The sequence below is a fragment of the Chiloscyllium punctatum genome, chromosome 1, assembly GCF_047496795.1.
Source record: "Chiloscyllium punctatum isolate Juve2018m chromosome 1, sChiPun1.3, whole genome shotgun sequence".
Taxonomy (NCBI): domain Eukaryota; kingdom Metazoa; phylum Chordata; class Chondrichthyes; order Orectolobiformes; family Hemiscylliidae; genus Chiloscyllium; species Chiloscyllium punctatum.
In genome coordinates this window covers 6,654,086-6,670,328 of record NC_092739.1, presented here as the reverse complement: position 1 = coordinate 6,670,328, position 16,243 = coordinate 6,654,086, and the positions used below count along the sequence as shown (strand labels likewise).

The window sequence follows — 16,243 nt, the reverse complement described above, 5'->3', positions numbered from 1 at the left end:
AAAAACAAATGCTAAGAATACGGAGAAAACTGGGTGACCATTTTGTAGAACATCTATGTTCTGCCTAGAAAAATTACTCCAAGTTTCTAGTTGCCTGCCACTTCAACTCACTATGTTCCCACGCCAACACTTCTGTCACAGACCTGCTAAAGTGCTCCAGCAAGCTTCAGTACAAATTTGAAGAACATCTCATTTTTCACTTGGGACCTTGCAGCTTCTAGGACTCAACACAGAGTTCCATAACTTTAGAGTCTGTTTTCATCCTCCCATGTTTTTTACCTACCCCACGCCCAGCCTGTCATGACAGGTTGCTTTCTCTTTGACTCCTAGGCTTGTTAGCACATTATATGCTTTGTTTTCAGTATAGCTCATCCAATCTCTCGAACTCTTAGCTCCTAATATCACTTATTCAACTTTTCTTCTGTCCAGACTCCCCTATCCATAATCTCCTTCTTTACCTACCATTTTCAAATATTTTTGTCTGTCTCGGCTCCATCTCCATCCCTTCCCTTGCATCTCTCTTTCCCTCCAAACTCCAAAACTTCACTTTCAGCAGAAGTACCGACTTTTCCCAGCTGAAAACATTCGGATGAAGAGTTTCTGGATTCAAAACATGAACTCTGCTTTCACCCCACAGATCCTGCCAGCAATTTCCATTTTTCTTGCTGAGAATACTCAGCAAGTCAGGTCATTCATTAAAATAAATGACCTAAAATGCTAACTCCTTTCTCTGTGGCTTTATCTGTTAACTGCTTCCAGCATTTTTCAATTTTAAAATTCAGGGCTTGCAAGCAAAATCTCCTCTTTAAATGTAATTAGCAACAGTGTTTTTGTGAAATTTAACCAACAGCAACAAAGACCATAAAATACTTCCATCAGATATAGTTTAACAGAGTGCAGGCAGGCAAGTGAAGAGTATAAATGCAATGTTGGTTAAGCACATGTAAAAGTACTTTTGCAGAAAAAGTACTGAATAACACAATGGAAAGACAGCGAAGGATATGGTTGAACTCATTAGGGCTCTAACAATTCCATGAAGACTCTAATGTCTATGAATAGTGACACGCAAACAAACATTCAAGAGTAAAGTAGTGATAATTCATACAAAACATTAGTCAAAAATCACACAATGCCAGGTTATAGTCCAACAGGTTTATTTGAAACTGCAAGCTTTCAGAGCCCCGGAGGAAGGAGCAGAGGCTCCGAACATCTGCAGTTTTAAATAAACCTGTTGGACTATAACCCAATGTTGTGATTTTTTTTACTTTGTCCGCCCCAATCCAACACCAGTACCTCCACATCATTAGAAAACATTAGTTAGGCCTCAAATATAAGTCTTTGTATAGTTTGAACTCTCCATTATCAAAGGGCATGAAAATTTGAGAGCAAACAATATAATCAATGTCAGAGATGGGAACAGGCTTGAGATTAACTATTTCTCAGGTATGAAGAATGCCAACATACTTAAAAAGGATCTGACAGAATAAAGAAGAAAAGACCACTTCCTATTCTGGGGAGTCACTGACAATGAGTCTACAATTTCAATTAGTCATACAAGGAGGAAAGAACCTAGGAAAACTTCCTTTACACAAAAGGAATATCTTAGCTGTGAGAATAACTTGCTAAAATATAGAAACAAAGGAAATAGAACGTCATCAAGAGAAAATAGGAAACAAAAACAGAAGTTGCAGGAAAGGTCAAGCAGGTCTGGCAGCATCTGTGAAATCAGAGTTGACGTTTTGAGTCTGGTGACCCTTCCCCAGAACTGCAGAAAATAGGGCAGTATTATTAATTTAGTATTGTTTCACCACAACAAAGTCCAACACCTGCAGCTATTGAATACACAACAGTAAATCTACTGCAATAAGGTACTAAGTTAAAAGTAGAAACATGACTCCTAGATGTCATGATTTCTACAGATTAATGCCAATATAAGCAAGACTTCATATTTATTAAACAAATTCACTGACATCCATTCTACAATCTGATTGGATTAAACTTGACTGGACTGGACTAAAATTGACTGGACTGGACTGGGGCAGCACAGGGCTCAGTTGTTAGCACTGTTTCCTCACAGCACCAGGGACCTGGGTTAGATTCCTGCCTCAGGCGACTGTCTATGTGGAGTTTGCACATTCTCCCCTTGTCTATATGGATTTCCTCTGGGTGCTCCGGTTTCCTCCCACAATCCAAAAGATGTGCAGGTTAGGTGAATTGGCCATGCTAAAAATTGCCCATAGTGTTCAGGGATGTGTAGGTTAGATGTATTAGTCTGGGATAAATGTAGGGCAATGGGTGTAAGGGTGGGGGTTACTCTTCAGAGTGTTGGCGTGGACTTCTGGGGCCGAAGGGCCTGTTTCCACACTGTAGGGATTCTATATCATATCTAAAAGTCTGTCAGTATAAATACAAATGTGTAATTTGTTTTTCACAGCAAGTTTGAATATACTGCTATATCTCTATAATTCAGTCATATTTTGTGCTTCCTAAAATTAAAAGGAGACAACTTCAGCATAAACTATCAAGTATACTGAGTGGGAATGGAATACCAGGTTCCATGAAGAGCATTAAACCACAGGGTTAAAGCAACAATTGTCAAATTGTGCAGACGAGAATACACCCCATACTGGCACAGAGACTGACATGGTATTTTGTCTTGCTGGTCTCTCATTCTCTCTCCAGGCAGACGCTCCAGCTGATGGGTACTTCAAGTCCTAAATCCTGGTTCCAACCATAAGCCCAGAAACGAGGTCTTCACTGTTGAGCTTCAGCAAGTCTGAATCTAACTTCTTTACTTTGGAGCTGCTAATTGACCTGGGCTGAATTAGAGTGGTGCTGGAAAAGCACAGCAGTTCAGGCAGCATCCGAGGAGCAGGAAAATCAACGTTTCGGGCAAAAGCCCTTCATCAGGGCTTTGACCTGGGCTCCAACATCAAGACTCTCAACCTGCAATTCTCCTGCTACCTGGCATAGAAGTACTGAAAAATAGGTGCAGGAGTATGCCATTCAACCCTTCACATCTACACCACAATTCAACATGATCATAGCTCATCATGCAATTTCAGCATCCAATTTCCCCTTTCTCTCCATATCCCTTGATCCCTTTAGCCACAAGGGCCACGTCCACCTCCCTCTCGAAAATATCTAATGAACTGGCCCCAACAACTTCCTGTGGGAGAGAATTCCACAGGTTCACAACTTTGAGTGAAGAAATTTTCCTCATCTCAGTCTTAAATAGCTTACCTCTTACACTTAGACTGCGACACCCAGCACCAATATCGGGAACATTCCTCCTGCATTTAGCCTGTCCAATCCCATCAGGATTGTGTGCGTCTCTATGACAGCCCCTCTAATTCTTCTAAATTCCAACAAGTACAAGCCCCAGTCACTCCAGTCTTTCCTTATGTGTCAGTTCTGCCATCATGGGAATCAGTCTGGTGAACCTTTATTCAATTCCCTCAATAGCAAGATTGTTCTTCTTCACACGAGGAGGCCAAACCTGCACACAATACTCAAGATGTGGCCTCACCAAGGCCCTGCATAACTGCAAAAAGACACCTTTACTCTGGTAACTCAAAATTCTCTCCCTCTGAAGGCCAGCATGCCATTAGCTTTCCTCATTGCACGCCAACCTTCAACAATTGTTCTACTATGACACTCGGGTCTTGTTTCACCACCCCCTTTTCTAAACCGCCACCACTCAAATAATAATCTGCCTTTGTTTTTGCAACCTAAATGGATACCTTCACATTTATCCACATTATATTGCATTTGCCAAGTATTTGCACACTCAGCAACCTCTTAGCATCCTCCTCACAGCACATACTGCCACCCAGCTCAGAGTCATCTGCAAATTTGGATACATGGCATTCAATTCCTTCATCCAAATCATTAATGTATCATGTGAATAGCTGGGATCCCAGCACCGAACCCTGCAGCACCCCACTCGTTACTGCCTGCCACTCTGAAAAGGACCTATTTATTCTAACTCTCTGCTTCCTGTCTGCCGACTAGCTCTGTATCCATATCAATACATTAATAGATCTAAATGAAGAATTGTACCATATTATGGTCATTCTTCCCCAAAAGGATCTCAGCATAGACCTAAAAGCTGGAGAGATTCAGATGAAGTAATGATTGGTGAATATTTAAATAATATGTTTTGCAAAGTACTTTTAAAAACACAGACTTGCTTATTTAAATAATTTGTTATTGCTGAACTTTGTGAATGGTAATAATTATATAACAAATATGAACTTGATTTTGTTTTTGTTGGTGTCTGGAATTATGTTCATCTTCAAGTGTTAAAATGGAGGCTTAATAGAAGAGTTTGGAAAATGCTGGGTTGAAAATGATAATTTATTTACTCTACCTTTCTGAAGAATTTTACCATTCCAAATTGGATATTGAAATTATGCAGCCTATTTTCTTCTGCTATTCTGTACCACCTAAGACCACTTACCATTAAATCTGATAAACTGTCATATATTATTCGAGAATGCCCTTGCATTCGTCACAAATGTCTGTCATGTCAGCCAGAACCTATTTTCCTATTATCCGAGCAAAACAAAATTTAGATCAACTCCAAAGTAGAAACCAATTTTTCAAAAAAAAACCTTGTGGTGCAACAAGATTATTTGCCAGAGTCCTGTTCAGAGAATATGGTGGTGCAAATTATTACTGGTTATCATCCATATTAATACTCCTAACCTGGGTGAGTAATCAGAAATAAGAGCAAGTTTGTACATTTTCTTGGAGATGGTGGGAAATAAAACAAAATCCTGTATTCCATAATAGAACTGCAGTTGTAAAGTTAACAGGGAATTGCTTGTTTGCCCATGTCAGAAGATAACTTATGAACAGGGTGACTGTAAAATAAAATAAAAACTATACCAATTAAAGAAAAAATATTAATACCAAGTTTTTTACCCGTGCAGTAACCAAGTATTCCAAACTAAGGGATCATATATAATGTCCATGAATATTATTAAAATGTGAGGCGTTGCACTTTGGCAAGGCAAATCAGGACTTATCTACTAAGGGCTTTAGGGAGGATTGCCAAACAAAGAGACTTTGGGGTGCAAGTTCATAATTCCTTGAAGATGGAGTCACAAGTCACAGGAGGCTCCCAAGCACAGAGGATGAAACGTTTGCAACACAAATTCCCAGCTCGGCGAACAGTACCACAACAACGAGCACCCGAGCTACAAATCTTCTCACAAACTTTGATCACAAGTAGACAGATTAGTGAAGGTGGCCTTTGGTATACTAGTCAATGAATTGGTCAATGAATTGAGTATAAGAGTAAGGATGTCATGTCGCAGCTGTACAGGACATTGGTTAGACCAGTTTTGCAATACTGCAACCAATTCTGGTCTCCCTGCTATGGAAAGATGTTGTTAAACGTGAACGGGTGCAGAAAAGACCTACAAGGACGCTGCCGGGGTTTTTAGATTACTTAGTGTGGAAACAGGCCCTTCGGCCCAACAAATCCACACCAACCCTCCAAACAGCAACCTACCCAGAACCATTCCCCTACATTTACCCCTTCACCTAACACTACGGGCAATTTAGCATGGCCAATTCAGCTAACCTGCATATTTTTGGATTGTGGGAGGAAACCGGAACGCCCGGAAGAAACCCACGCAGACACGGGGAGAAGGTGCAAACTCCACACAGACAATTGCCTGAGGCGGGAATTGAACCCGGGTCTCTAGCGCTGTGAGGCAGCAGTGCTAACCACTGTACCACCATGCCGCCCTTGGAGGGTTGGAACTAGAGGGACAGGGTGAATAGACTGGAGCTATTTTCCCTGGAGAGTTGGGAGCTGAGGAATGACCTTTTAGAGGTTTATTAAATCATGAATAGTAGAGGTCGTTTCCCCAGTGCAGAGGAGTCCAAAACTAGAGGGCTTGGGTTTAAGGTGAGAGGGAAAAGATATAAAAGAGACCTAAGGGGAAACTTCTCCAAGCAGAGGATAGTGCGTGCATAGAGTGAGCTGCCAGAGGGTGTGGTAGGGCTGGTACAGTTACAGAATTTAAAAGGCATCTGGATAAGTACACGAATAGGGATATGGGTTAAATACTGGTGACTAGGACTAGATAAATTTCGGATACCTCGTCAGCATGGATGAGTTGGATTGAAGGATATGTTTCCATGCTGTACAACTCTTTGAATCCATACATCGAACTTTAAGATGATATTTGATATATTTTTCATAGAATAGAGGAATCTTTAGTTGGGAAGCAAGCCATTCGATCCACTGAGTCGACACTGACCCACCCCACTAACCTATCCCTATAACGCTGCATTTTTCATGGCTAATCTACCTGGACTGCACAAGTTTGGACGCTATTGACAATTTAGCATGGCAAATCTACTTAACATACTTATCTCTGGACTTTGGACTATAGGAGAAAATCAGAGCACCCAGAGGAAATCCATGCAGGCATGGGGAGAGTGCACAAATTCCACACAATTGCCAGAGGGTGGAATCGAACCTGGGACACTGATGCTGCGAGACAGCAGTTCTAAGCACTGAGCCACCATGCCTCTCTGTAGTTTTGAGAACTTTCATTACTGAGCAGAAAACCCAACTACATTGATCCTAAGCCAATTTTGCTAGACTCATTGAACATTTAATGCAGTTTTGTACCTTGATGAAATACCTATTATCAGTAACCTGGTCATATTTCATCCTACAATTCGAAGAAGTGGAAGAAAGCAGTACTAATTACTAGCCATCACTACTTACCTCTGATAAAGTATCAACTAACAGATTAATGAATAAGGACAAAAAATATAGCATGAGAGGACAAGTAGCAGAATGAATAGCTAGTTGATCTCAAGGCTGAAAGCAGATTGTAGGGATCAAGGTAAATGCATTCTTCCCATAAGAATTTGGGTTGCACCACTATGTTTCAAACTAATATCAACAATCTAGATTTCAGATCAAAAGTCAACTTCTACATTGCAAATGACAGCAAACTTGGAGTGGGTCGCTACGTGCATAGTGGTGGGAAGGATTTGGTTGTACTTGTCAACAAGGAGGATTCAAATAACTTACAATCCATTAATAAGCTTCAAAACTGGGCATGCAACTGCCAAATGGATTTCAACATGGATGAATGTGAAATAGTACATTCTGACAAGAACAATAAAGATGGTTGCATGTTACTTCGACAGTAAGAATCTAAATGGAGTCCTCCAGGATAATGGCAACTGAAACTTTACTTCAGTGTTGCTCATCAGTTTCTCAAACAGATGTCTCCCCCAATCCCATTTACCTGCCGTTAAAAGTTTAAATTATAAAACTAGAAAAATATCTTAACTTATGATTACATACTTATATCAATACATTAATAATAGCATGATTCGGAGATGCCAGTGTTGGACTGGGATGTACAAAGTTAAAAATCACACAACACCAAGTTATAGTCCAACAGGTTTATTTGAAAGCACACTAGCTTTCGGAGCACCGCTCCTTCATCAGGTGATTGTGGAGGGCACAAATCTGAGGCACAGAATTTATAGCAAAAGTTTACAGTGTGATGTAACTGAAATTATACATTGAAAAATACCTTGATTGTCTGTTGAGTCTTTCATCTGTTCGAATCCATGACAGTTTCACTTCTTTCATGTGTAAATCACAAAACATTTTTTTATATAAAAGTTGCATTCTTAGAACTCTGAACTCAAAAACTGCATGGATTCATGTAAAACTGTTATGTCACTTTTTAGATTGGAATCAATCTAAACATCATGGCATAGGCAGAGAACGCGGGGGCTAACACCTTCAACATATTGTCTAGCTAACACCCATTGTTACAGCTAAGCTGAGAATGCAACTTCTAAAAAAAACATTTTGTGATTTACACATGAAAGAAGTAAAACTATCTTGGTATTCGAACAGATGAAAGACTCAACAGACAATCAAGGTATTTTTCAATGCATAATTTCAGTTACATCACACTAAATTTTTGCTATAAATTCTGTGTCTTAGATTTGTGCCCTCCACAATCACATGATGAAGGAGTGGTGTTCTGAAAGCTAGTGTGCTTCCAAATAAACCTGTTGGACTATAACCTGGTGTTGTGTGATTTTTAACTTAATAATTGCAAATCACCAGAGATTGAGCTGGCCCTTTGTCTCTAGGAATATTAAAATTTGTTTGCAGGCTCAACAGACAAAAATGGAGAAAATTCATTCTCAAACATGAAATATTTATAATCACTTATACTTTGGTCTTTCCTATTAGCGAATACATTTAAAGTTATTAATTTGTTATAAGCACCACCTACTGGTACATTATTTTCTGCAGTCACAGTGTACACACTCAAGTTATTTGACTTTTAATTTATAAACAATATTTGCAGGCAGATTGTTATGACAAAAATATTTTTAACTTCATCATTAGCAACACCTGAAGCTTTCAAAATCTTCAATCTTCGTAACTCTATGCAACCTACCAAACATTATTCAAATTTCTCTAGCAAATTTCACAGAAATCGGATTCTGTTCCTTCCTTAAAATTTCTGAATTTTGAGACAGCACACCCAGACTAATTCATGTGCATTGAGAACAGCATTGCACATCTGAAATTGAAAAATAACTTCTAACTTTGAAATACAGGCTTTCTTAAAGTTACAGTGGTCTGGGAAAAGTAACTTTCTCAAATGACAAAATACATTACAACACCACTTTCACAGTTTTAGCATGAAGTACTTGCTCATTGCTCCCAGAACCACAATAAGGTACTTCCTACCTTCTCCTTCAATCCCACAATCCACCCCTCTCCATTTTCAAAGAATCATCCTCTGTTTCCACCACCTCCAGCCTGATATCACCATTATACACATCCTCTCCTCCCTTTCCCTGTCAGTATTCCAAAGTGACCTTTCCCTCCACAATATCTCATCCCCCTTTCAAAGCACCTTCTTTTGCAATCACTGGAGGTGTAGCACTTGCTCATTTACTCCTCACTCCCTTCTCACTGCCCAAGGTCCTAAATGTTCCTTCAAAGTGATGCATCAACTTATTTGAACCTCATTAAATTTAGTCTACTGTATTTGTTGCTCACAATGCAATTTCTTCTAGATCAGAGAACCAAACGAAGACTGGATGACCACTTTGCAAAATACTTCTGTTTAGGCACAAGCACAACCGCAACCTTCCAGTCACTTGAGATGTCAATGCATCATTTTGTTCTCATGCTCACATTTAGGAACAAAGAAATTAGAAGTAGGCCATTCTGCCCTCAGAGCCTGCTCTGCCATTCAACATGATCACAGCTAATTATCTCAGTATCCTGCTCCTGCTTTCTCCTCAAATTCTTTAATCACTTTAGACTTGAGAACTGAATCTATAGCTTTCTTGAAAACATTCAATGTTTTGGCCTCAATCACTTTCAGTGGCAGAGAGTTTCACAAGTTCACCATTCTTTGGGTGAAACAGCTCAGTCCCAAGTGGCCCATCCCATATCCTTAGAGGTGAACATTGGTTCTGGACACCCTGGTCATCAGGAACATCTTCCTATGGGTTATGCAGTCTAATCCTGTTAGAACTTTATGTTTCTATGAGCTCTCCTCCACTAATTCTTCAAAGTTTCAGTGAATATACTCCGAATTAAATGCAGGCTGTTGTCAAACATCTATACTACCATCCCAGGTATCAGTCTGGTAAACCTTCAGTATATTCCCTCCATTGCCAGATTTTTCTTCCTTGAAAAAGGATTTCTCTGGTAGGCCTACAGCAAAGTTCCTGTGAAATCCAAAGCAAAAGGAGGTAAAACAACATCTCACTTTCTGCATAAGGGCTTCATCATGCTTCTGGACTCAACAATGAATTGAATAACATTACTCCATGAACCCTGTCCTCCATTTTGATGTGTTTTCCCACGAGTATCTGTATATGAGCATGATTCTGCTTCAGCTAGAGCTTAAATTCGTTCCATTAACATTAATTATTAGCATTTAACTATACTGGATAAATGGGTTGTTGCTTCTTAACAAGGTGTTTGATAAGGTACCACACATTAGGCTACTTAATAAAAGCCCATAGTTTGAAGGTGGTATGTTAGCATGAATTGAAGACTAGTAACTAATACAGCAGTGGAATAAAGGGGGTATATTCAGGATCTGGATTAAAGTGGTGCTGGAAAAGCACAGCAGTTCAGGCAGCATCCGAGGAGCAGGAAAATTGACATTTCAAGCAAAAGCCCTTCATCAGGAATATTCAGGATGGCAATATGTGACTAGAATAGTGCCACAGGAATGAATAATGGGGTCATTACAATATTCAATATAGATTTGGATAGGGTCATTGAATGCATTGTTGCCAAGTTTGCAGATCACAGAAAAATAAGTGGGAAGGCAGGATTTGAGTGTGTGTGCAAAAACTTGGCAGATGAAATACAAATGTTGGAAATGTGGTAATATGCACTTTCGCAAGTTGAATAAAACAGATCAATATTATTTAAATGGAGAAAGACTGCAGAAAGTTGCAGCACAGAGGGATTTGGGAATCCTCATGCATGAATTGCCAAGGGATGGCATACAAATTCAGTTACGACAAATGGAATGTCAGCCTTTATTTCAATGGGAATACAATATAAAACTAGGGAGGGCTAGGTAAATTGCGCATGGTACCCGTCAGACCATACCTGAAATACAATGAACAGTTTTGGTTCCCTTACTGAAGGGGAGATATACATCCAACGAAAACAGCCCAGAGAAGGTTCACTAGGTTGCTTCAGTGTTTGGGAGAGGTTAAATAGCTTGGACCTGTATTTGTTTAAAATAATGAAAAAAGGCCTTATTTTAAAAACAGAAGATCATTGGGGTGTTTCACAAGATACTTGCAGAGAGGGGATTTTCCATTGTGGGAGATTCTTAGACCAGAGGGCAGAATCTCAGAGTATGGGGCCACCCACAAGACAGAGAGATATGGGGTAACTTTTTCACTCAAATCAATCTGTGGAAATATTTACCAGACTTAATCACAGCTGGGTCATTAGTATATTTTTGGCTGAAATAGACAGATTTTAATGAGTAAGAAATCAAGGGTTACAACTTATGATAAATTGAGGACTGCACATACTGGAGATAAGAGTCAAGAGAGTGGTGTTGAAAAAGCACAGCACGTCAGGCAGCATCCAAGGAGCAGAAGAATCGATGTTTCAGACATAAGCCCTTCATCAGAAATTAGGCTTGTGGGTCGAGGGACTGAGAGATAGATGGGAGGGGGTGAAGCGGGGCGGGGGGGGGGGGCGGTGGGGAGGTGAGGTTAAAACCAACCGGGGAAAAGTGAGGACTGCAGATGCTGGAGATCAGAGTCATTGCATTCTCAGCTACCTTCCTTCCAGTGTCCCCCCCATTTATCTCTTAGCCTGATGAAGGGCTTATGCCCGAAATGTTGATTCTCATGCTCCTCAGATGCTGTCTGACCTACTGAGCTTTTCCAGCACCACACAATCACTCTGATCTCCAGCATCTGCAGTCCTCACTTTCTCAGAGTTGGTTTCAACCCAACTGCAAACAGTTACAGACGTTTGAACCTTATTTTTAAATATCATGACCACATCTCCTTTCTCATTGGTCACATTTTGACAGTTTTCACCACAGCCTTAAGTCAAGCCATGTGCAGAAAAGCACTCCATTATGGGTACGTAAACAAATAAATTTGCTGGATCAGTACTACAGATTTCATTAACTGATCAAGTAATTCACTGAGATGTACAGACTCATGGCTTTTATAATTGTTTTCTCATTCCCTAATCCACACCAAAGGGACACCATCAGAATTCTAGAAAAACAACCTTGTAATACACTTACCAATATAAATAAGGCTTGTCTTTATCCACATTGATATTGTTCAAAGGATCCATTCGGAGCCATGTGTGAAAAGTGAAGCCATTCTGATAGGGCCACTTAGCAATTGGAGGCAGAGCTATTGCCTGAAACACAAAACCATTCCAGTAAAAATATATGATATTTTCCAATATTTTTGTTCCTCCTCAGATACTCGTTGTCATACACTATTCTTTAGGCAAACAGAAGAGAAAGGGACCAATTTTCGTTGCCCCTCAATCAGCAGGTAAATTAACAAGTATGACAGAAGATAAGCTTTCTGCTTAAATTCATTATCTTCCTTTAATGAATAAAATTTGCCACGCTTTTCTGATCCTGCCTATATACATCTTCAGATCCACAGTGGTGGACTCTTAAACACCCACAGAAATGGCCCAGCATGCCACATAGATCAAGGGCAATGTGAAAATGGGCAACAATTGCTGGCCTTATCAGAGATACCACATCCCATAAAAGGAGGAATTAATTAAGAGGAATAAAGGGTGACAGGGAAAGGGCAGGAAAGTAACTGTGAGGATGATTCGATTAAATGGCAGAGCAGGCTCCATTGGCTGAATGGCCTATGCCTGTTCCTACGGGGTTTTTTTCTTAATTTTAGCAGGTACATCCATTTTAGAAATCATAAGAGTACAACTAATTCACTGACTCTCATTAATTGCTTCCACACTTTTGCAAAAGGAAACTATATTTAATTTAATGCAAGCTTCCACAGTTAAATTTGTACACAAAGATCACTCCTTTTGCTGTATCTTGGTTACTTTCATGATTTAATATTTAAATTTCCTGTGACCTTATTTTAGTAAGGGAACCAAAACTGCTCATTGTAATTCAAATGCTGCCTCACCAGCACCTTGTATAATTGTATTAAGACTTCACTACTCTTGTGTTCCAACCTCCATGAAATGAGGGCCAACAATTTATCTGCAAATATCCCAAGTGAGGAACTAATGTAATAAGATAAATAGGGCTCAAGAAATAAATTCATGAAATGTTTTCAATTTATATGTAAAATGTAAAATCTTTGGATGTTTCTCATCTCCTGTTATGTACAACCTGATATGCAAGAGTTGCACCAATTGAGGAGCTCATACTTCAGATTATGGGGCACATAAGCACTCGGGGTCACTATAGTATAGCTGAAAAACTGAAAAAAGGAGCATAGTACTCAGTCAGGAGATGGTTATTCCAAACATTGTTAAAACGATTATCGTTATCCCTCTCAGTAGCTGCAAACAGCTTCTTGTATGTGCATCTTAAATAATAAGCTTTCAGATAATAACTTTGGTCCATAGGTTGAAATGAGAAAGGTTGTGTTTGTAGATAGAAATAGCACTTTGTTTTCAGAAAGCTCACCGATTATGGAAGGAAGGCTTGGTGCATTGTCCAGAATAAGGAGAATTTTGAAATCCAAAACATTTTCTCTGCAATAATTTCTAAAAACATCCTCAAAAACATCAATGTTAAGGTCAGAAAAAAATTGGATATCCAACCACTTTTGCTTGACCTGAAGTAAACATCTAGGTGTGACTTAAGATAACCAGGGATGGAATTGTGTCCTAGCCAATGGGAGTTATGTTTCAAAAAAAAAGCTCCCCAATGCACCAGTCACATTACAACCAAATCGCGTTTACGAAACTTGTGTTATAGGAGAACTGCCTGTATTTCAAGACAGCAGTTAAGCATTGCGTCATTATAACAACATAATAAAGCTTGCGTCACCTATTCACAATAATGAATTAAAGCACTTCTTTACATTTTTCCCTTACAATCAGAATATATATTAATGGCAGTACAGTTACCACGTTCCAAATAAAGAGTAAAGTAAAAAAGAAAATATTTTTAGAACTAGTTAAACATTTTAACCAAGTTCTGTACTTGACCTTTTCGTAAATTAATTTTTAACTTTTTGCAGTGCACATGAAATTTTGTAATACTGTTAAATCGAAATCCAGTAAAATTGAATTGTCAATTGTGAATTTGCTTACCTATGTGAAGCATTTCATGTATCATATCACCAATTACAGATTCAATGTTCACTTCTCAACTTTTAAGGAGTCAAAAATGTCAAAACAAAATCAAAGCGCACCAAGAAAAATCTTGGAAATGGATGCCACAAAATGTAGCTGAACTGCACAGTATTTCTAGAATTGGAGAGTGTGCTCTTCAAGTGCCTTAACAGCTATATTATAGATGTTTAATGAAGTCAATTAATAATCCCTCACACATTCATCAGCAAAACAAGATCGTCGATTCACTTTTGTGATTAATGGGACTTTTGCACCCCTTATAATATTGGCTCCACTTCAAGAATTGGCATGTTTGGACATTTCTTTTTGGAAATAACTTGCTCCAACATGAGCTATTTTCTGCTAGTCAGATACTGTTTTTACAGAAGGAGGAAGTTGTGAAACCAAAGGTGAACGTACACCACCCTAAACCAGTAAAGCTCCAAGTAACTTTTGTTCCTTCTTTTCTTAATTTATTATATTATTTCTCCAGTAGAAAATCTTAATATACTAATTGCTTTCTGTGAATTTTTGAATTTTAGCTTGTACTGCTTGGTATAAAAGATATCTAAACTTTGGATAGTACGAACCTAGCAATTTGACAGTGTGTATAAGGTTTTTGCTATTTAAGGTGTTCCATAATGTGTCACCTGCAAACAGGGGAATTTACTTTTTTGGCTTAAATTTTTCCCCCAAATGAAAAGACTACTCTTCCCAAAGACTCAAGCAAAACTAAAATTATTGAAAAAAAATCACAGTACAGCTTGACTGACAATCTTTGACACCACACCATAATGGATATAAATTGACCATATAGGTGTTGAACCATAATAGAGCTTTGTCATAACTTATATTTCATTTTTAGCAGAATAAGAACGCAAACATTTGACAGAACAACTTCAATGCTCATCTTAGCTGTTTATCCTTTTAAAATCATGATATAAATTCTAACCTAAATAATTTTCAGAACAAAAAAGTATACTTACTTATAAAATGAGTAGTGTGTTTTGGAACATTCCAATTTCCATTCTAATAGGTGAACAACTTTCAAATAGAAACATAAAACCTTATTAAAAACAGGACGTTTACCCAGAACTGAGCTAATACTCACGGCAGCACTCTTCCCAGGGAAGCTGAAGAAAGCATCAGGACTAAGTTTCTGTGGCACCTGTCTCAATATGGTCAATAATTTCACTGCATGAGGAGGCTGTCAAGAAAATAGTTTTAAGTAAAAATTACTCAAAAAGGTCTTTTTTTTTAAAATGATTCCACCTACACTCATGGATTGAGGAACCTTAGTAATAAATATAATCAAAAAGGTAATTTTTCTCAATTTATTCAACATAGAATTCTAATATGCATTTGAAATGATATTTAAATGGACATTAGAATCAAACCAGTACCCTACATAAATTACTTTGTATCTTTATATTGTGGATTTAGACCACAGCTTCAGGAATATTTCAAGCTCCATTGAATGCATTGCAATTTTTATTTTCCAGTACATAAAATGCCACTTTTTTCTGCAGCAACATCAGGATTTCAACTTTTTACAATTTTTATTAACTATAAAGTACAACAAATCTTACCCATTGTTGTTTCTCTCCTTGCACTTTGCTAACCAGTAGTTTCAGCTCGCGGACAGTTATGTTGTAGCTCGCCAACACTCCTAACATATCAACAAGCAGATCTGAAATTGAATGTATAGGTAAGTTAAAGAAAATAAATTCACTGCTTAAATTCAAAACATAAACCATGTTAAAAAGAAACTATAAAAGTAATCATATGAGAGATTCAACATCTACAGGGATCACCTCTTAAGAGTCAAATTACTTTAAGATGACCAAACTTTTTGAAACTTAGAACAGCCAGGTGTTTCCATTGGTGCAAATATGAATAAGTCGATGAAGTGGCAACATTATACAAGGTGCTTCCTTAGGTATGGCAAAATTTCTGACACTGGGTCTTTATGTGCTTAGAAATATTACACAGGCTAGAACCATATCAAATTCATTGACTAATTTCGGACCTTTTTACATTCCTCAATAAAACACCTTTTACTGAAAAGGTGTCACATAGGAGAGTTTGGAAATGCAGAGACAAAACGGAGAATCATGTGAAACAGCTCTGATGTGATGCAAGCTTTGGACAGGAAATGCACTGAAATCATCATTTGCATGCAATCTTCTCTGATAGGACTGGTAAGCCACTTCAAGTTTTCTATAAATTGACAATGTTTATTATATAAATTTGCCAAAATAAAATCATGCAGTATTTCAGCTCAAATGCTTAATACTAAAATTCTTTAAGTCTAAAAGGAGAAACTAGAAAAGAAAATTAGACTAAGTGCAGAATGAATTACCAATCTAT

General features: G+C 38.3%; 1 protein-coding gene across 1 annotated transcript in view; it reads right to left on the bottom strand.

The window, feature by feature from the left end:
* Positions 1-16,243, bottom strand: part of lrba (LPS-responsive vesicle trafficking, beach and anchor containing) — an 894,965-nt gene that overhangs the window by 837,880 nt on the left and 40,842 nt on the right. The window contains exons 3-5 of the mRNA XM_072561970.1: positions 15,463-15,563; positions 14,985-15,080; positions 11,832-11,953 (exon numbers count right to left, since the gene is read on the bottom strand). Of these exons, the coding sequence (XP_072418071.1) occupies positions 11,832-11,953; positions 14,985-15,080; positions 15,463-15,563 (319 nt within the window). The remainder of the gene's footprint in view (positions 1-11,831; positions 11,954-14,984; positions 15,081-15,462; positions 15,564-16,243) is intronic.